A 21,188-nucleotide genomic window follows, 5' to 3' on the forward strand; every position below is an offset into this window, starting at 1 on the left:
CTCCAAAGTCACTGCAGCGCAGCGACCCGGAGGAGGATATAATGCTGACCCTGCAGCTGTTTCGTGGGCCCAGCTCAGGCAATGCTTAAAGTAGGCAGAGTCGCAAGCGGTCACAGTCCTGGCAAAAAAGAATTAAAAGTAGAGTTGGAAGCACAAAGGGGTGCTTCCCTACCGAGTGCATGAACATTTATTTCAGCTGGAATTATCGAAGAGCTCCCTCCCCCCATACATGCTTTTTCCAGGTTAATTTCCCCCCCCCCCAAGTATTATATATCATGGCAATAGTATTGTATATTGTATGGATGCGGCCCACATAACACACAGAGAACTACATATGTGGCCCACAGTGGTAAATAGATTGAGAACCATTGAGTTATAGACTGCTCCTCAGCTGGCAGAAGAGTTGAGGGACAATGGGAGGGGTATACTCTTTATGGGTTTCTTTTTTCAATCTTTTTACTGAAAAGAAATCTGTCTTGTTTGTGTGTTAGAGCGTGAAATCTAAAGCGTATATTCATGATATAATTGCATCAGAGCCCAGTACACTGTTACGATAAAGGACTGTCAATGATTTCATCATAAACTTGATGTTCTGAGATGGAATGTTACAGCTGATACAACTGGTGTGAACTGGAATATTGCACTGCATTCCTTATAACAATTTGAGTGTTTGGAAACTGGGGAGAGGAGAGTAGTTGGCTTTGCTTTCATAAGCCCTGATCCTACAAACACCGATGCATGTGTTTAACTGTAAACATGTGCACAAATGGTTAAAAGAGAATTCTGTGAGAGAACAATACTATTGCCCTACTGTTATGATTCTTTCCATATCGCATAACTTTGGTTCAGTCTTCCATAGAATCATTCCCAGCATTTATTTCACCTACTTTTAAACTGAATGCACCATGTAAATGGTTAATCCAAAGGTGATTAAAATTTATTAGATTTAATTTTACAAGAACAGAGTATTGAAGTTCTCATCTACAATTTAAATGTTCATTGATTAGAAGGTATCTACAGGGCTGCTTCAGAGAACACATATTTTTGATTAATGGCATTAAAGCTGCACTGAAGGAATGGCTTCTTAATGTGTTGTGTAAATTCTTGGCTTCCTGTAGGAAGGTTCGGTGCTCTAGATGTGCACAAGCAAAATGATTCATTTGAAGCAAATAGAAAGCCTGCCTATGCATATGGGTAACATCCACACAATTGGGTCTAAATCAGGTAAATGAAGTAAAAAACAATAAAGTGAAGCCAAAATAGGTGCTTTGGGAAGGGCAAGTGAAATCAAACCCACGGACCCTTAGAGTATTACAAATTCCTGACATCACACTCCAACTGCATTGTAAAATTTAGCTGGGAATTAACTTTTTTATTTGGCACAAATCTGAATCACTAGACATCACTCCTACTCTTATTCCCACACCCAGAAATCTGTGCTATAGCGATACCAAAGTTGTTCAAGCCAAGAACTTCAGATCTGTGCTTGAACTGTTGTGTTGTGCAAAGGATTAGTTCATTGTAAATAATTGCCTCCTCAGTCACCAGGCAGTCATTTCTGTAGATTTATCCCTTTCCTGCAGTACTTGAATGTTGGCTTGTGTAATTAGGGCACTGATTTAACATTGCATTGATGTAATCATCCACTGGAATAGATGGAGTTTTCTCTTAATAATTAATTGTGATTATTAGTCCATTATTATTACTTATGAGGTGATGTCTTGAGTTTTACTTTGGGAGCAAATTATTATGGATTAACGATAAACACCTAGCAATCAGTTTATGATGTCCATGCTTGCTCAGTGTTAACTAGAATGCTGCTAAAATCAGGGATATTTGCATGCTTAGAAATAGTGTAGAATTAGGTCTTATATTGTCTCTTTAGTACTTTCACAATCTTGGAGTTGTTTACACAACACATGTCTTTCTGCTGGGTGTCTCTGGCTACTGTCAATTTCCAGGTTTCGCAATGAGCGTTTAGTGGGGTACCATGTGTTCTGGTGTGCCTGGTCTGATGGATATTAAGATTTCACCTTAGTGGCAATATGTTTTCTCACCATGATCTAATTTGGGGCTTTTTGCTCTTCCGTCATCAGGAGTTAGTGACAGTGGCAATTCAAAGAGAAGCACTGATTCTCTCTAGGTAAAGCTGTTCTCATTGCCTTTCTTTTTGAGTGCAAACCCTTAAGCATAGTATTGTGCGAGGAAAGGGTTAAAAGATGAAATATGGGAGGACCTTGGAGGAAAAAATATTTTTATTTGAAGTTTAAAACATTCCTGTATCTCTTCAGATTGTCAACATGTCACGGCTAGTGGGTGCTGATAACGCTGTAGAACTGATCTATTTTGTGGAGGATCAAACTGGAGAGAGGCTCAGCGCTGTAAAATCTTCAGATCTGATTAACAGAGTTGACATCCAGAGAGCCGCCATCATTCTTGGATACCGCATTCAAGGCGCAGTTGCACAACGTAAGTCCCACCAACTCTGCATCACTGTACCCCTGAAGAGAAAGGGGAGACATGACCATAGTTATGGAAATTTGGGGACTTCTCCAAGCAAACTGTAATATGTATTATATCATCTCTGTAATGCATTAGAACTGTCTGTGTGGTGCCTGCTCTGAAAGAATCGTCCGCCAGTCAGAAATGGGACTTTAGAGGCCCTTTGTGCTGCTCCAGCCCCTTTGAGCACCATGAAGGAGCTGGAGCAGGGGTGAGGATCTCACCCGTGAATTTGCAAAAAAAAGTATACTTGTGGGATGGAATATTCCATCTGTGTGAAATATGCAATTTACACATTACTCTTTTTACAATCCCCGTCCCCCCCAAAAAAGCAACAACAAAAAAAGCCACTTCTTGTTTGTGAGTGAAAGATGCAGTTACTGTGGGAAGGGGTTGTTTGGATCATATCAGCTGGGAGGCATAACTTGTGGCTTCTTTTCCTTGATTGAATGTCATAGATCTCATTTTTATTTACTGATCTACTAGTGATATGTCTGTAGTTTGACCTTGTCATCACCCGTTAATAAAGTTTCATTAACTAGATGTGCATGAGCATTAGTATAGGAGATCCCTAGTACAACAACTCAATGAGAGTTGTGAGATGGGAAAATGAAATGGAAAATATTTACAGCCAAATGAAGCTAAGGTGCCATACAGAAGAATTACTCTAAACTGTACACCCTGGGAAGGGGGAAAGGCTTAACATCTATAACATTTGTAATATAAACAATATAATATCTCTGACTAGATTTAAATCCATAATTTATTTATTTTCAGTGTAGGCAACACATAGAAACATACGGACACAGGACTGGAAGGGGTCTCCTGGATCATTCAGTCCAGTCACCTCCTATCTCCGGCAATCACATCTCATAATCCAGTTCATAAATTTACCAAACTCCATTTAAAACTACTTAGATTGTTTGCCCCCAGTACTCCTATTGGAACACAAGACATTGCTGTATATGGATGAGAAGTGAGTGATACGATAGCACAAAGTCTTTTTGCTTTGGTAGCAGTAGCTAGAATAGCCAGATATAATACAGCATGTGTCTGATCTACAAAGTTACTTGCAGAAAGATATTTATGAAAAAATATGTTTGCCCAGTGAGGTAGTCATTATGAAAATATTAATGATTGGATCAAGTATGATTTTAAAATATTATTTCCCCTCTAGTTTAGTAGTTTAGGGTAACTCCGTTACCTTTTAAGCTTATTATGTTCTAGATTTATTAATGTAGTGTAATATTTGTTTGGGAAATATTCACAAAGTTGCAAGGATAAACCAGTATTGGGATGTTATTTAAGAACATAAGAACGGCCATATGGGGTCAAACCAAAGTTCCATCTAGCCCCATATCCTGTCTTCTGAAAGTGGCCAATGCTAGAGGGAATGAACAGAACAGGTAATCATCAAGTGATCCATCCCCTATCGCCCATTCCCAGTTTCTGGTAAACAGAGGTTAGAGATACCATCCCTGCCCATCCTGGCTAATAGCCATTGATGGACCTATCCTCCATGAATTTATCTAGTTCTTTTTTTGAATCCTGTTATAGTCTTGGCCTTCACAACATCCTCTGGCAAGGAATTCTACAGATTAAGTGTGCCTTGTGTGAAAAAGTACTTCTTTTTGTTTCTTTTCAACCTGCTGCCTATTCATTTCATTTGGTGACCTCTAGTTCTTGTGTTATGAGAAGGAGTAAATGTCACTTCCTTATTTACTTTCTCCACATCAGACATGATTTTATAGACCTCTATCATATCCCCGCCTTAGTCGTCTCTTTTACAAGCTGAAAAATCCCAGTTTTATTAATCTCTCCTCATATGGAAGCCATTCCATACCCCTAATCATTTTTGTTGTCCTTTTCTGAACATTTTCCAATTCCAATGTATCTTTTTTGAGATGGGGCAACCACATCTGCGCGCAGTATTCAAGATGTGGGTGTACCATGGATTTATATAGAGGCAATATGATATTTTCTATCATATTATCTACCCCTTTCATAATTATTCCCAACATTCTGTTTGCTTTTTTGACTCCCACTGTACATTGAGTGGATGTTTTAAAAAACGATCCACAATGACTCCAAGATCTTTCTTGAGTGGTAAAAGCTAATTTAGACACCATGATTTTATATGTATAGTTGGGATTATGTTTTCCAATGTGCATTACTTTGCATTTATCAACATTGTATTTCATCTGCCATTTTCTTGCCCAGTCAGCCTGTTTTCTGAGATCTTTTTGTAGCTCTTCGCAGTCTGCTTGGGATTTAACTATCTTGAGTAGTTTTGTATCATCTGCAGATTTTGCCACCTCACTGTTTATCCCTTTTTCCAGATCATTTATGAATATGCTGAATAGGACTGGGCCCAGTACTGACCACTGGGGGACACCACTATTTACATCTCTCCATTCTGAAAACTGACCATTTATTCCTACCCTTTGTTTCCTATCTTTTAATCAGTTACTAATCCATGAGAAGATCTTTCTCTTATCCCATGACAGCTTACTTTCCTTAAGAACCTTTGGTGAGGGACCTTGTCAAAGGCATTCTGAAAATCTAAGTATACTATATCCACTGGATCCCCCTTGTCCACATGCTTGTTGACCCCCTCGAAGAATTCTAGTAGATTGGCGAGCCATGATTTCCCTTTACAAAAAACATGTTGTCTCTTCCCCAACAAATTTGTTCTTTACTGTAGTTTCAACCAGTTTGTCCTGTACTGAAGTCAGGTTTACCGGCCTGTAATTGCCGGGATCACTTCTGGAGCCCTTTTTAAAAATTAGAGTCACATTAGCTATCGTCCAGTCATTTGGTACATAAGCTGATTTAAATGATAGGTTACAAACTACAGTTAGTAGTTCTGCAATTTCACATTTGAGTTCCTTCAGAACTCTTGGGTGAATACCATCTGGTCCTGGTGACTTATTACTTTTTAGTTTATCAGTTTGTTCCAAAACTTCCTCTAATGACACCTCAATCTGGGACAGTTCCTCAGATTTGTCACCTAAAAAGAATGGCTCAGGTTTGGGAATCTACCTCACATCCTCAGCCTTGAAGACCGATGCAAAGAATTAATTTAGCTTCTCCGCAATGGCCTTATCATCCTTGAGTGCTCCTTTAGCATCTCAGACAACCACTGGCCCCACTGGTTGTTTAGCAGGCTTCCTGCTTCTGATGTACTTAAAAACAAATTTGCTATTACTTTTTGAATCTTTGGCTAGCTGTTCTTCAAATTCTTTTTTGGCCTTTTATGCTCCTTTCTATTTTCCTCACTAGTGTTTAAGTTCCACTTTTTAAAGGATGCCTTTTTGTCTCCCACTCCTTCTTTTACTTTGTTTTTTAGCCATGGGGGTATTTTTTTGATTCTCTTACTATGTTGTTTAATTTGGCGTATACATTTAAATTGAGCCTCTATTATGATGTCTTTAAAAAGTTTCTATGCAACTTGCAGGGATTTCACTTTTGACACTGTACCTTTTAATTTCTGTTTCACTAACTTCCTCATTTTTGTGTAGTCCCCCTTCCTGAAGTTAAATGCAACGGTATTGGGCTGCTGTGGTGTTTTCCCGCCACAGGGAAAATGCTAATGGGTGTACAAGCTCAACTGTGTTTTTAAGTTTGTTCTCGTTTATTTTATCGTTTAAATTAAATTTCAGTTCCAAAGAATTAATTAAAAACAGTTTGAAGATCAAAAATCACAAATAAAAAGCATATATTTTATTTTTATGTGTTTGTCTCTCCTGTTGCTGTCAAAAGCCCACAGAAACCAAAGGAAAACTTAATATATTGATAGAAATAGTGAAACTGACTATACTCCAAGTGGTATCAAATGTGCAAAGTAAACAAAAGGGGGAAATTGTGATAATTATTTTCCTCTAATCTCTTGCAATTGTACCAACTGGAGTTGTTACTTGTAAGAATAATACACAAAAATAAATTCACGCAGAAATGTTTCAGAGTAGCAGACGTGTTAGTCTGTATCCGCAAAAAGAACAGGAGTACTTGTGGCACCTTAGAGACTAACAAATTTATTAGAGCATAAGCTTTCGTGGGCTACAGCCCACTTCTTCGGATGCATATAGAGTGGAACATATATTGAGGAGAAATATATACACACATACAGAGAGCATGAACAGGTGGGAGTTGTCTTACCAACTATGAGAGGCCAATTAAGTAAGAGAAAAAAACTTTTGAAGTGATAATCAAGATAGCCCAGTACAGACAGTTTGATAAGAAGTGTGAGAATACTTACAAGGGGAGATAGATTCAATGTTTGTAATGGCTCAGCCATTCCCAGTCCTTATTCAATCCTGAGTTGATTGTATCTAGTTTGCATATCAATTCCAGCTCAGCAGTCTCTCGTTGGAGTCTGTTTTTGAAGTTTTTCTGTTGTAAGATAAACACAGGTCTGTCATTAAATGGCCAGACAGGTTAAAGTGTTCTCCCACTGGTTTTTGAATATTATGATTCCTGATGTCAGATTTGTGTCCATTAATTCTTTTGTGTAGAAACTGTCCGGTTTGGCCAATGTACATGGCAGAGGGGCATTGCTGGCACATGATGGCATATATCACATTGGTAGATGTGCAGGTGAACGAGCCCCTGATGGTAAGGCTGATGTAATTAGGTCCTATAATGATGTCACTTGAATAGATATGTGGACAGAGTTGGCATCGGGCTTTGTTACAAGGATAGGTTCCTGGGTCAGTGTTTTTGTTCAGTGATGTGTGGTTGCTGGTGAGTATTTGCTTTAGGTTGGGGGGTTGTCTGTAAGCGAGGACAGGTCTGTCTCCCAAGATCTGTGAGAGTAAAGGATCATCTTTCAGGATAGGTTGTAGATCTCTGATGATGCGCTGGAGAGGTTTTAGTTGGGGGCTGAAGGTGACAGCTAGTGGTGTTCTGTTATTTTCTTTGTTGGGCCTGTCTTGTAGGAGGTGACTTCTGGGTACTCGTCTGGCTCTGTCAATCTGTTTTTTCACTTCAGCAGGGTGGGTATTGTAGTTTTAAGAATGCTTGATAGAGATCTTGTAGGTGCTTGTCTCTATCTGAGGGATTGGAGCAAATGCGGTTATATCTTAGAGCTTGGCTGTAGACAATAGATCGTGTGGTGTGTCCTGGATGGAAGCTGGAGGCATGTAGGTAAGTGTAGCGGTCAGTAGGTTTCCGGTATAGGGTGGTATTTATGTGACCATTGCTTATTAGCACAGTAGTGTCCAGGAAATGGACCGCTTGTGTGGATTGATCTAGGCTGAGGTTGGTGGTGGGATGGAAATTATTGAAATCATGGTGGAATTCCTCAAGGGCTTCTTTTCCATGGGTCCAGATGATGAAGATGTCATCAATGTAGCGCAAGTAGAGTAGGGGCGTTAGGGGATGAGAGCTAAGGAAGCGTTGTTCTAAGTCAGCCATAAAAATGTTGGCATACTGTGGGGCCATGCGGGGACCCATAGCAGTGCCGCTGACTTGAAGGTATATATTGTCCCCAAATGTGAAATAGTTGTGGGTGAGGACAAAGTCACAAAGTTCAGCCACCAGGTTAGCTGTGACATTATTGTCACAGGAACAGTATCCCCAAATTATCGGGGATACTGTTCCTGATAGCTTTAGTCCATCTTTGTGTGGAATATTGGTGTAGAGGGCTTCTGCGTCCATAGTGGCCAGGATGGTGTTTTCTGGAAGATCACCGATGGATTGTAGTTTCCTCAGGAAGTCAGTGGTGTCTCGAAGATAGCTGGGAGTGCTGGTAGCGTAGGGTCTGAGGAGAGAGTCCACATAACCAGACAAGCCTGATGTTAGGGTGCCAATGCCTGAGATGATGGGGCATCCAGGATTTCCAGGTTTATGGATCTTCTGTAGCAAATAGAATACCCCTGGTATTTTAGTTTGAAGGGTCCCTTTAAAAATTACAATTCTGACTGAAAATGTTTTACCTGCTATTGTTTCAAGTAGCATCTACAATTACTGTAAATGAACTTGACTAGAATTATTTTTCTCTATTTCCAGTTTGTTTGCTTTGTGTATAGTCAGTTTCCTTATGTCCCCTTGTATAATTAGTTTCCTCTTTTGTTAGTACGGACTTGCACATAATAGCGGGAAAGAAAAACATTTAGTAAATAAATTGGAAAAATGTGATTGCAGAACTCAGGGGTAGGTGTAATACTGCATGTGAAAATACTGTTTAGCCTGGTTTTTGTAGGTGACTGGATTTCAAATTGACTGTGTCCCTTTTACAAAGTCAGGGTACAGGCAAACCCACTTTCACTTGCAACTTAAGCACAGGTCTCCAGAATTGAAAGTGGGCTTTAAGACAATTGATCATTTGCTCCACACTCGTGTTTCCTGGCCAAGATGTACATTAAGTAATACATTTATCACCTTGCCTATACTGCACAGTCAGTTTCCTATAAATGTAGTTCTTTACTAACAATTATGAGAGGGTAGAAATGAATATCCCCTGAAGTGTCAACAAATAAAAAATATATAACTATATAAAATTCTTGTCTCCTCCTTACCCCCTTCTAACTCTGCAGCTGTGGATAAAGTGAAAGAGTCATCGTCTGAGTCTCAGAATAACAATCTGTGGATTATTGTTGGTGTGGCAGTCCCAGTGGCTGTGGTGCTGCTTATCATTATTATTTTATACTGGAAGCTCTGCCGAACAGACAAGTTGGAGTTTCAGCCAGACACCATGAGCAATATTCAGCAGCGACAGAAGGTAAAAGGGGATGGGAAGATGTGTTGGGAATAGTTAAGGTAACCTGAGCACTTGTGAATGCAACAGTATAGGAAATATATAGTGTCGTTAGATGGGAAGGTGAGACGTACCAGGCCGAGGCTTCCTGCAATCTGGAAAAAAAGGTGGAATTGCTATGAATCACACAATAATATAAATCCAAAAAACTCAGTGGTTCCCATTGCTTTTCCTTTGCCTGTTGTATCATCTAATGCTGTGTCACACCCCTAGGGGAAACCTTTGGGGAAACCTAAGTGATAAGGTTGAAAGAAACTTGCTTGCATCGTTTAATCCATCTTCTTATCTCTGTTCCGTGTGAGAAAGATGCTGTATTATTCCTTCTAGATGCAAGAAATTCTCTAACTTTGTCTGGACCATCTCTGTGTCTTATGAATGCCTCATAAGCCAAACTGTTCCATTGCCCAATTGTCCCATTAATTCCTGGAAGTCCAGACTTATCTTAAGGCTCCTTCGACATAGGCTATTACAAAGTTATTAACTGTTTTGCAAGTATATTGCAAAAAGCAAGTATTTTGTCCTCTTAACTTTCTAATTTTACAAGTGATTTAGCTTCCCAAAATGGCAGCTAAAACCTCTTATTCCTCCCACCAATCATGTATAATTTGTCGTATCACAAATAACATAGTATATGCATATAATGAAATCTTATAACCTGGGCTGTGTAAAGGGTCTGTTTTCGTTGCTGTGCCGTTCTGTATGGCTTTGTGTGTGTATGTATACAGAGATATATGTGTGTGCCCTACTGAGTGGAATATATCAGACTTTGGTCATATCAGTTCTCTGTGCTGGCAGAGCTGTTGCTTTAACTTCCCAGATAGAGAATCTTTGTTTTTTTGGAGCTGATATACTGAGCTCACTCAATATTGATGCAAGTATGCAGTTGGTTAACAACTTAAAGCTCTGTCTACATTGCAACCAGGGGTTTAATGTGTAGCTTTTGTAGATGTACCTGTACTATCTTTAATCTAGCTAGTTAACTAAAAATAACAGTGATGCCCTCGTGGCACAAGCTTTAGTGCAGGTTGTATAATCCCACCTCGTCCCCCTGGTAGATACATGCATTGGTAGGCATTATGAAGCCTTGGCAGCAGTGTCCTCATTGCTATTTTTAGTGAACTACCTAGATTAAAGATAACATGGGTGTGTCTACATGTGTTGAAGATTACACCCCTACTTGCAGTGTAGATGTAGCCTGAGTATTCAGCCATAAATGTTTATGTGGTATGTGCAACGTTTCCCTCCACAAATTTATGTGGGGCAAGGCATTGTCTGGCCTTGCTGTGTTTCCCAAAAGTGGGGGAAGGTTTGGAAATGTAAAAAAACAAACAAACAAAAAAAACCACCCAAAACAACCACTCTGCTTTGACTCAGTACTGATTCACAGGGAAGCGTGCTGCCTGATGAATCACAAACCTCGCTTTTTCCAGAAGCCCAAAGTGGTTTTTGGAGTTCTTCACCCAAGCATTAAGCAAAGCAAACCATATGTCTACCCCAGTCCAGCACTGGGATCTGCTAGAGCAAACCCTTGCTTCTGTGTGCTGCCCCCTGCAAGTGAGCAGGTCTCAACATGGGCTCTGGGGCCCCTGCTTAGTAGGTCCTGATGCAGGCCTGGGGCTTTAGCTTGTGAGATTGAACAAGATCAGAGCTTCGGGTATTATAGCTAAAGTCATGGAGGGGCAGGCTATGGATGGTGAGGAATTTGGTAGTGTATTTTTATGCTAAACTGCCTAAAGCTGTATTTTCATAAAAGACGCATTAGTACAATGACAGAACTAGTATGGCATCCTCTTTTTTCTTTGTACTTACTGAACAAAACTGAGAAGGACAGGGCAGTGTGTCTGAAATACTTTTAGTGACTAACCTCTTGCTTTTTCTTGCCATGGACATTAGTACAGTATTACTACAGTTATGTTCGGCGTACTGTCACCTCATGGTCAGTTAGTCAGTTTCCTCTGTAAAAGTCTTCTCTGAACACAGTTAATTAAAGAAGGGAAAGGTGAAAGTAGAAAGTGGCTGTACTTCTAAAGCAACAAGAACAAATCGATAGCAGCTCCCACTTATAGTTGCAGAATCAAGGTCAACAAGAAGTGAAACCTTATGTGAACTTTCATTTTACCCTGGCTGTGGTAATATTTAATTCAGAGTTTGATTGGAAGAATACTTTATCCTGAATAGGAGTTGAAAATTAATTTGGGATTTGGCATGTAGTGAAGGATAATACTTTTGATAGAGTTTGGTTTGGAGGAAGTGTTTAAAAATAAACTTAACAGTGATAAATGGTATTTGTTAAGCACTGGTAACGTGCAAAGGTCTGTGCTATATAATAAACAAAGGAAGACCCAATTCCTTCCTCAGGAGGATTAAAATTGAAGTAGGTAGGCAATAATTAGCTATGAAGGCAGTTGAGAGACTTAAAGGATGGTTGCTAATTTAGGGTGAAATTAACCCCAATTTTGATGTCTTTGTGCAAGTCATCTCTGCAGTGAGGTGACTTTCACCACTAGCATATATGAAAAGTGCTTAACAGCTCATAATTTTCCCCAGAAATTTCAGAGTGAGATGGTGGCTGATTACATGAAATCTTGCAATACAACATATTACAATAGCTTCAACATTTGTTATTATTTTTTTATTAATTTGTAATGAAATGCAAACATTCATTTCCGTTTTATTAAAGTGTCTAATAAATTTGTGTCCCAACAGGGGAATCTGTAACCTCAGTGTACTCTTGTATCCTCCAAATCCTCAATTTTCTGTTATCTCAAGCAGAGATAACAGAAGCAGTCTCTTTGTCCCACAGACCAGAAACAGCTTAAGTAGTATCTATTTTGTTTTGGAAATATCTGGACTCTATACTCAGTTTGTCCTTTCCTTTGCTGTTTCCATTGTACTTTCCATTTTAATCACTAGAGAGTCAAAATTTTTGATTTTTTTTGTTCAAGTCTTGCTTCAGGTGTCTAGAGAGCCTGCAACATTATTTTTTTAGGGAAGTATCTGTAAGCACAACAGTATAATACAAACTGAAAAGGACCTGTAAGGTCATCTAGTCCAACCCTCAGGTGTCAGTGGAAGATTATCCCTATAATACATTTTCTAATGCTTTGCTGAGCCTATATTAAATGTTGCAGGTGATCGGTCTTTAACTACTTACAGAATGCATTCCCAGAAGAGCTTCCCAGTAGCATTTTGCTTCCTTTCCCCCAGTGCTGACCCATGGACAAAGGAAATGATCCTACCCCTTTGCTGATAGTGAATCTTCTTTGGGTTTTTCTTGGTATCGTGTCACAAGATAGTTGTAGCAAGTTCGTATAGGGAATTCCCCAGTCTGTTGTTCAGCAAAAACACAGTGTGTATGACCACAAAATTGTGGAAAGTTTACTGAGCACTAAAGGGTGCTGAACAGCCAAATCAGCGCTCAAACAATGACACCACTTTGCTCGGGCCCTGCTCTTTAAATTTTATATATGTTTACAGTCAGTTTTATTGCATTAAATAAAAAGAAGAAATACAAATGGAGTGAAATAATGTAACAAAGGGCTTGGGTCTGAAAATCATCCAAACTTCATATAAAAATGTATTTTTTTCTCCTTCCTTTTCAGTGAGATTAAGACACTAGTACCAATGGAAAATGAGGTCCTCCATTTTATCTGTAAACTGAAAGGTATAAGTAGTGGTGGCCTGTTTTGTGAGACATGAAATGTGTCTATACAGAGTATTTCGTATCTGCAGGGAGCAAGATCCTTATCAAACCCTCATAGACCTAGTCTACACTTGAAAGTTGTATCTGTATAACTGTTTCAGTTAGAGGTGTGATTTTTTTTGTTGATTAAAGCTGTGGTGTGGATGCACTTATAGTAGTGTAAAGGTGACTTATACTAGTATATGAAACAGACAAGATAGGTGAGGTAATATCTTTTATTGAACCAACTTCTGTTGGTGGAAGGGACAAGCTTTTGATCTTCAGAGTTCTTCAAGGGAAGGTAACCAGAGCATCTGAGTTAAATACAAGTTGGGAGAGATTGTTAGATGTAAAGGAGTCACACAAGCTGTAGACGACCATGTAAGATTAAGTGGGCAATGTAGAGTTAGATCAGGGGTCTCAAACTCAAATGACCACGAGGGCCACATGAGGACTAGTGCATTGAACCGAGGACCGCATCACTAACACCCCCACCCTTGCTGCCTCTGGCCCCGCCCCCACTCCACCCCTTCCATTAGGCCCCGCCCCTGTCCCACCTCTTCCCACGCCTTCCCTGCCCCATTCCAACGCCTTCCCTGAAGTCCCCACCCCAACGCTGCCCCCAGGGGGAGCAGAAAGGGTTCAGGGTGCGGCGGGGGCTCAGGGCAGGGAGTTGAGGTGCAGGAGGGGTGCGGGATGCGGCAGGGGGCTCAGGGCAGGGAGTGCAGGAGGGGTGTGGGATGTGGCGGGGGCTCAGGGCAGGGAGTTGGGGGGTGGGGTGCAAGAGGGGTGCAGGGTGTGAGCTCCAGCCCAGCACCGCTTACCTAGAGCGGCTCCGGGGTGGCAGCAGCGCGCCCCGGGGCCAGGGCAGGCTCCCTGCCTGCCTACCCCGGCCCTGCACCGCTCCATTCCAGGAAGCAGCTGGAACCATGTCCCTGCAGCCCCTGGGGGAGGCGGGGTGGGCTCAGGGTTCTGTGCGTGTGCTGCTCTTGCCGCTCCTCTAGGTACCTCCCACAAAGCTCCCATTGGCCGCGGTTCCCTGTTCCCGGCCAATGGGAGCTGCGGGGGGTGGTGACTGGAAGGAGCCAATGCAGGAGCCCTCTGCCTCCTTTCCTCCCCTCCCCCTGACCCGAAGGGGCATGCTGCCAGCTGCGCGGGGCTCGCAACGCCACAGGGGGCAATCCCGCGGGTAAGCAGAGGGGCGGGGGGGCGTGGGAAGCTTGGTGGGCCACACGCAAGAGCCCCATGGGCTGAGTGTTTGAGACCCCTTAGTTAGATTGTTAAGCATGAGGGCTTCAAACATGCTGTATCAGAGTACTTTAAATTAAGTGAGCAATTAAGTGTTAGCAAACCGTAGGGTGTGTTACAAACGGTTGTAATGAGCCATAAAACCAGTGTCTCTGTTTAGTCCGTGTTTTTTACTGTCTAGCAGAGTTGTAAATTTACGTTCCCAGGCTCATCTGTTGAAGTTTGTGTGCAGGTTTCCTTTGAAGATAAGGACTCTGAGGTCAAATATGGTTTGTGAAAAGTGTTCACCCAGAGATGATACAGTGTTTTTGGCTGTTATCATTTTTCTGTGTGAGCTCATTTGAGAGCGTATCGATTGTCTGGTTTCACCCACATAGTTTTTGTTGTGGCATGTGATGCACTGGATGAGGTACACCATGTTGGGATAGGCATGTGTAAGACCCCATGAATCTTGAAAAGGGGGGAGGGGTGATTTGAGCATCATGCCCATGGAGATATGTCTGTAGGGTTTTTTCTGTTATTCTGGAAGGGTCTGGTGCCACTTTGAGTTGGTGTGTCCTGTCTGTGAGGAGCTTGTTTCTGATGATCAACCCCTAATGCTTAACAATCTGTCCTAACTTGTATTTATCTCAGACACCCTGGATTACCTTACCCAGACCTGAAGAAGAGCTCTGTGAAGCTTGAAAGCTTGTCCCTTTCACCAACAGAAATTGGTCCAATAAAAGATAGTACTTCACCTACCTTATCTCTCTCATACACTGGGAGACCAGATGGCTACAACAAAACTGCAAACTTTACCAGTATAGTTATACTCCTTTTTACACATGAATAGCAATATTGCTATGAAGCATTCTTGTACCAGTATAACTGTGTCCACACTAGGAGGATTGTATCTCTTTATCTATGCTGGTATAGTTAAAAGTGATAGACATTTCTAATGTAGGCAAGGTGATTCTCCTTCAGTAGTATTCAGAAGCACAGAAGGATTAGAATTTTTAATTATGGAAGTTATATTTTTCCAAATACTAGGAGACTCCATTAACAATGTTTGTGTTTCTAAAAATCTTTAAAAGAAAAAATGTAATGTGAAGAAATAGATGGTTTTAAATACCAAAGTATTCATTAAAACATCCAAGGCACCGTTCGCTGGAAGAAAGGATATAATGTTGAAGCACAAAGTATATTGTAGACTACCTATTGCATGGTTGAGAAGATGAATTGAGGGATTTTTTTTATAGCATGTGATATATGCAGGTGGCATGAAACCCAGTGCGCCTCTGCAATTTTATGAGTAAGGCTTATATTCTTGGGGATGTTTTTACCCCTAATTTAGAGCCTATTTTACATCCTTTTCACTGGATGCCATAAAGCGTGTCTGTGTTTTTTCCAACTCTTAAAGACACCATGAAGTCTGCAGGCTATCAGTATCAGTCCACAACCAGCCACTCTGTCTTCCTTCCACTTGTGTGAATTAATCAAGCATGTAACTGACAGCTGGAGCGCACAGGCTGGAAGGATTTGCAGGGAATACCTATCATGAGGAAGCATAGTCCAGTGGTTCGGGTGCTAGCCTGAGACTTGGGAGAGCTGGCTTCAGCTGCCTGCTCTGCCACACATTTCCTGTGTAACCTTGAGCAAGTCCTTTGGTCTCTCTGTGCCACAGTTCTCCATATTGCAAATGGGGATAATAGTAGTTCCCTACCTCACAAGGGTGTTGTCAGGATAAATACTTTGTGAGGTGCTCAGAGGCTACAGCGACGGGAGCCATATAAGTACTTTAGGGATCTAGAAGACAGAAAACAGAAACTTTGTTGAGAGTGGCCTTGAAAAAGAAAAAGCTTTGAACAACAAATCTGATTCATCCCAACCCCATAGCATTAAAATTGGGCTTTACAAAGCTATATTACAGTAACTCCTCACTTAAAGTCATCCCGGTTAACCTTGTTTCGTTGTTACGTTGCTGATCAATTAGGGAACATGCTCGTTTAAAGTTGTGCAATGCTCCCTTCTAACGTCGTTTGGCAGCCGCCTGCTTTGTCCACTTCTTGCAGGAAGAGCAGCCCGTTGGAGCTAGCTGGTGGGGGCTTGGAACCAGGGTGGACCGGCAGCCCCCCATCAGCTCCCCGCTCCCCTAAGTTCCCTGTGCAGCAGCTACCCTGCAGGCTACCAATTGCCGGCAGTTCAACTGTCCCTCCCCCCACTGCCATGTGCTGTTCCTGCCCTCTGCCTTGGAGCTGCTCCCCGAGACTTCTGCTTGCTATGCAGGGGGGAAGGGAGGAGGAGGGGGGCTGTCAGGGTGTCCCCCTCCCCCCTGCTCCTGCACCCCGCTTACCCCATCTTCCATAGAGCGGGGGACACACACGACAGGGTTCAGGACGGAGGGAGCTTGCTGGCAGCAGCTGCGGTCTCGGCAAGCTTATCTAATTAACAAGGCAGTGTACTTAAAGGGGGAATGCGCATCTCTCTCTCACACACGGTGTGTGTCTCTGTCTCTGTCTGCCATGCTGTCTCCCCTCCCTCCATTCCTGCTGCCTTGTAGAGTGTGAGAGTTAATCCTTGAGGGCTCAGCCAATTGCTAGTTCATCATTTAGCAGTAAGGCATTCCCTGGGAAATATCCCACCCTCTGGCTCCTCCACCTCAACCAAGTTTCACAATCATCATCACTGTGTACCCGTATTAAATTGTTTGTTTAAAACTTATACTATCTGTGTGTGTGTGTGTGTGTGTGTGTGTGTGTGTGTAGATAGATAGGTATAGCCTTTTGTCTAGTGAAAAAAATGTCCCTGGAACCTAACCCCCTCATTTACATTAATTCTTATGGGGAAATTGGATTTGCTTAACATCATTTTGCTTAAAGTCGCATTTTTCAGGAACATAACTACAATGTTAAGTGAGGAATTACTGTACATTGCATTTGGTGCAAGGGTTTAGATGAGAAACCAGTATCTAAACCAGAATTGTTTGGACCCTCCTTAAATTGGTAGATTATGAATCAATCAGAGCAGTGAATTTCTGCAGCAGCTACTTTAAGTGGAACCATCTCAGATCTGTCTCTGAGAAGGAGCTGCTTTTTGAACACCAGAGTTACATAAAGGGCACATAAAACATTCATGACTGGCTCTGTAAGCCATTGCGTTACACAAGAAATTCACCTTGATGTGATCTGTATTGTCACATTGGCTAAGGATTTCATTGCCTTTGGAAGTAGAGAGTGCAAAAGAGACACTTGTAAATGACAGGATTCCTTCTTGAGCCTACCTATATCCATCATAATCTCATAACTTGATGAACTTTCTTCTCTGTAAGGGAACTGCACCTCTATGGAAAGTTGGGTTTTTGCCAAAGTCCAGTTTTCTTCTCTTTGAGAAAACGGACAAATGCTTTTCATGTCAGCACAGTCCTCCTGTTTTGTGCTGGAGAGCCTGCTTGTTCTGCAGAATGTTACCACGCCCCGTCCTCCTTGGAGAGGTAAAGGTTGTGTTTATTACCTGTAAGGCGACTAGGTTAAGCAGCATTATTTCTCTCCTGCTGATCATCCAAAAATTGCTTAATGAAACCTGATCTGTTCTGGATGTCCATTTTATTTTGGTTGTCAATTTGCCTAAGCTGTACAAGCTTCCAGCTGATAAAACCAAATTCTACTCTACGGTTCCGAAGGTGGTTTTAGCCGTTGTCAATTATTTAGGGGAAAGTTCTCCTCTGTACTGAAGGCGATCAATATCATCCACAGAGGTGTCCTGGATAAGTATATTGATTTATTTAAAAGATCTTGTAAGTTCTCTTAGAACTATTTGGCACTTTGTATCCACTGGCTTTACAGCTATGGCTTTGACTGAATGGCATGTTCAATTCCTCTACCTTCACCAGAAGACCACATCTAAAAGTCCAGAGATGACTTTCCACCTTTCAGGGCACCGGAACAAATTGTGTGCCTTGCTCTGCTCCATTTGTGCCACTCAGGTGCCTCAAAGGCAGCAGAGAAGGGCTACATCTCCCTTGCTGTGGATTCTGCCAGAGGACATAGAACATACAGAACCCTGCCTGCAGTTCCCAACATGGGATGTGTCAGGTTGGGGAAGGAGACATGGCCAAAGCACACTGTACTCCCGGTATTCCCAGCTAATGTGCAGTCCCTTGGGGGAACTGTTGCCAGCTGGCCGAGGCGCTTCTTTAATGTGCACCAGGGCTGATAGCTGGGATCAGGGACTCTGGAACAACTTGTATAGCGGGGGTGCTGAGAGCCATCGAAGCAAACTGTATATGATGCAAATCACTTCAAGCCAAGGGGTGCGGCAGCACCCCGAGCACCCCTAGTTCCAGCACCTATGGCTGGATGAGTATTCCTGATGCCCCCTGCTTTGCCAGAAACCTGTGTCTGTACGTATCTGCAAGTAGTACTTTTTCAAGAAGGGACACCTATTAAGTCAAAGTGCACTGGGAAACTTTAGTGTGCAGTGGCAGGGTCCACATGGACATTTAGTGCCTGGCACACTGGAGCACTGTAGATTTACACCCCAGCTTGCCACTGCACACTAATGGTTTGTCTGGACAGGCCCTGAAAAGGTGGCGGGTCAGCTGATTGGTGGATGTATATATTTCATAGTTGTGGGCTGGTCCGGGTATGAGTTGTTCTATTTTTGAATTATTGTGTATTAAGTGCATAGAGCTTTATCACAGGCAATTTTAGTATGTTTAAATGTAAGAGATAAACATTCTACTTATATGAACTCAGGGCTGCCTTTGTTTATTGTGCTCAATAAAACCTCAACAGCAAGACAAAAAAGCAAGAAAATAAATTTTTGTTTTGTACAGTGTTGAATTGGCAATAAAAAGTGGGGGGGAAAATTCTTTCTTAGTGAGTTTTGAAAATGCTGTGCTACCTCTTTTACAGATTTTCAATTGATGTCAGATTTGTTTGTGTGGCATGGAGGAATAATTATTTGAAAGAACAAGTTGATATCAGTAAACAGCTATTTAAGGGAGTAGCTTTTGTAGAAAATGTACTGGTGTGACTGGTCTACTGTAAGGCACTGTTTATGCTAGAAGTACAGCTGTGCTTTTGTAACCCCTTCTCAGCAATTTCATCTGACCTAGTTGTAAAAAACATGTTCAGAACTGTCCCCACCCTGCAGCATTTCTGCCTCACAACTGAGGCTGGACCAGTATTTGTATGTCCGTACTCAACATGCTGTCTAACTGTTTTGTATCAGCCCATTCTGGAAAAATGAGAGCTGCTATCCCAGCAGCCTATGGGGCAATGCACACAAGGTCCAATTCAAAGGCCATTAACTTCATTTGATCATTGGGTCATGCCAGCCAAAGCAGTTCTGCAAGCACACTTACAGGGTCCTAGCTACACTGCCAAAAACATTAAAAAAGTGTGCTGAAGGAATAACCAGATGACAGACATGTTGCCAGCCTAGGCCTGTGGCCCAGGGGAAAACACTCTTTTCTGCCACAGTTACTGACATAGTTTTAATGACATGGTGTGTAGAGCCAGTCATGCCACTAACTGGTTAAAAGTTGTAACATTGTCATGTGCTCAGTGTCTGTGTATCGGTGTTGCTAACCCCAAGTGTTAAAAAATCATGAATCAGCTCCCTCCCTCCCACATGAGATTGGCTTTCAAATCATGGGATTTTTTTTTATTTGAGTTATTTTCCTTTATTTTTTGTCTAGTGCTGGTTGAAACTCAACATTTCCATACTGTGGGAAATTCCAGCATTTCAGAATTTCCTTTCATCCCTAATTGCAATGAAAAGTTGAGATTTTGAAATTTCCTGTGAAGTGAAAATTAAAAATAAAAATCATTTCAGAAATCTCGAAATGACGTTATCAAAATGTTTCAGTAAGATTGAAGTGTTTTGCCAGCCATATTGGAAAAAGTATTTCCATATTTTTTTGTTGTAGATTTCAATGAAATCTATACATTACTGTGAAGTGTTTAGATTTTGTCGACTCAGCATTTTCTGACAGAAAACTGTTCCGTCTGAAAACTTCCAACCTGCTCTACTTGTGTCATCTGTGAGGGGGCAATATTCATGAGTGTTGCTGACTGATGGTTGCCTGTGAAATTGTTCTATAGCTTAGGCAATTGCTGCTGTTTTGTAGATGTCGTTGCAGCTGCTATGAGTTTTCCAAGTCTCTTTTTTTTCCACTTTGAGATATTGCAGGAGCTTGTCCATGCTCAGTATCAAGCCGTACTTGTAGTTAATGCCTTTAATGGAAGGAAAATACAGTTGTTCTTAGTTTTTGTGAAGTTTACTGAGGTTCATGTTAAAACTGGGGAGGAAGTACAGAAAGATTGGGGAGGGTGACATGAATCACTGAAAAGAAGCTTTCATAAAGAAGGTGCTTCGGAATGGATGTCTGAGAGTTTCGAGGTTAAAAAAATACCTTGAGGCAGAGCTCTGAAGTGGTCCTTTTTGAAAGATTCCTCCTTCAGTAAGTATTTGCGCAATATGGATTTAGGGTGGCCAGATGTCTCAATATCTGGGGCTTTGACTTATATAGGTGCCTATCTGGTCACCTATGTGAATTAGACATTCCAGGGTCAAATTTTTCAAATTACGTTCCTGCAGTAAATTACAGATGATACAATCTAGACTTTTAATTACCTGTTTTTTGGCACAACCAAGTTGTTAAACATTTAAGTTCTATTATTTGTGTTTGCAGTTGATTGTACCTGTCAGGACTTTTTGCTCCAAAACCATAAACCCCTCCTACTTGTGCTCGGGGAGAATTGCCATTAACTGATGTGTTAGGGCTTGTATTCTCTGTAAACCAATCCCAGGAAGATGATGGCATTCTCACATACACAAAACTAGGTGGTTCTCTACCACCTAGTAGAGAACAATGTTGCATAGACGCACTGTGGTCGTTCATTACATTTAGCACTTTGCCACCCTAGGTACCATTCTTGTTTCAGATAAAATGTTTCCTGGGCCAGCAGCTGTGAGTGATTCCTATGCTATTCACAATGGTTAATCAAAATTAAA

The 21,188-nt window shown here is 41.5% G+C and overlaps 1 protein-coding gene across 4 annotated transcripts in view; it reads left to right on the forward strand.

The window, feature by feature from the left end:
* The window catches only part of KIAA1549 (KIAA1549 ortholog), a 233,275-nt gene that overhangs the window by 152,758 nt on the left and 59,329 nt on the right, over positions 1–21,188 (forward strand). For all 4 annotated transcript variants that reach the window (XM_005296403.5, XM_042851614.2, XM_065581832.1 and 1 more), the window contains 2 exons: positions 2,292–2,469; positions 9,039–9,223. In XM_005296403.5, coding sequence (XP_005296460.2) covers positions 2,292–2,469; positions 9,039–9,223 — 363 coding nt within the window. The remainder of the gene's footprint in view (positions 1–2,291; positions 2,470–9,038; positions 9,224–21,188) is intronic.

The sequence above is a fragment of the Chrysemys picta genome, chromosome 1 (assembly GCF_011386835.1).
Source record: "Chrysemys picta bellii isolate R12L10 chromosome 1, ASM1138683v2, whole genome shotgun sequence".
In the NCBI taxonomy this organism is placed as follows: domain Eukaryota; kingdom Metazoa; phylum Chordata; order Testudines; family Emydidae; genus Chrysemys; species Chrysemys picta.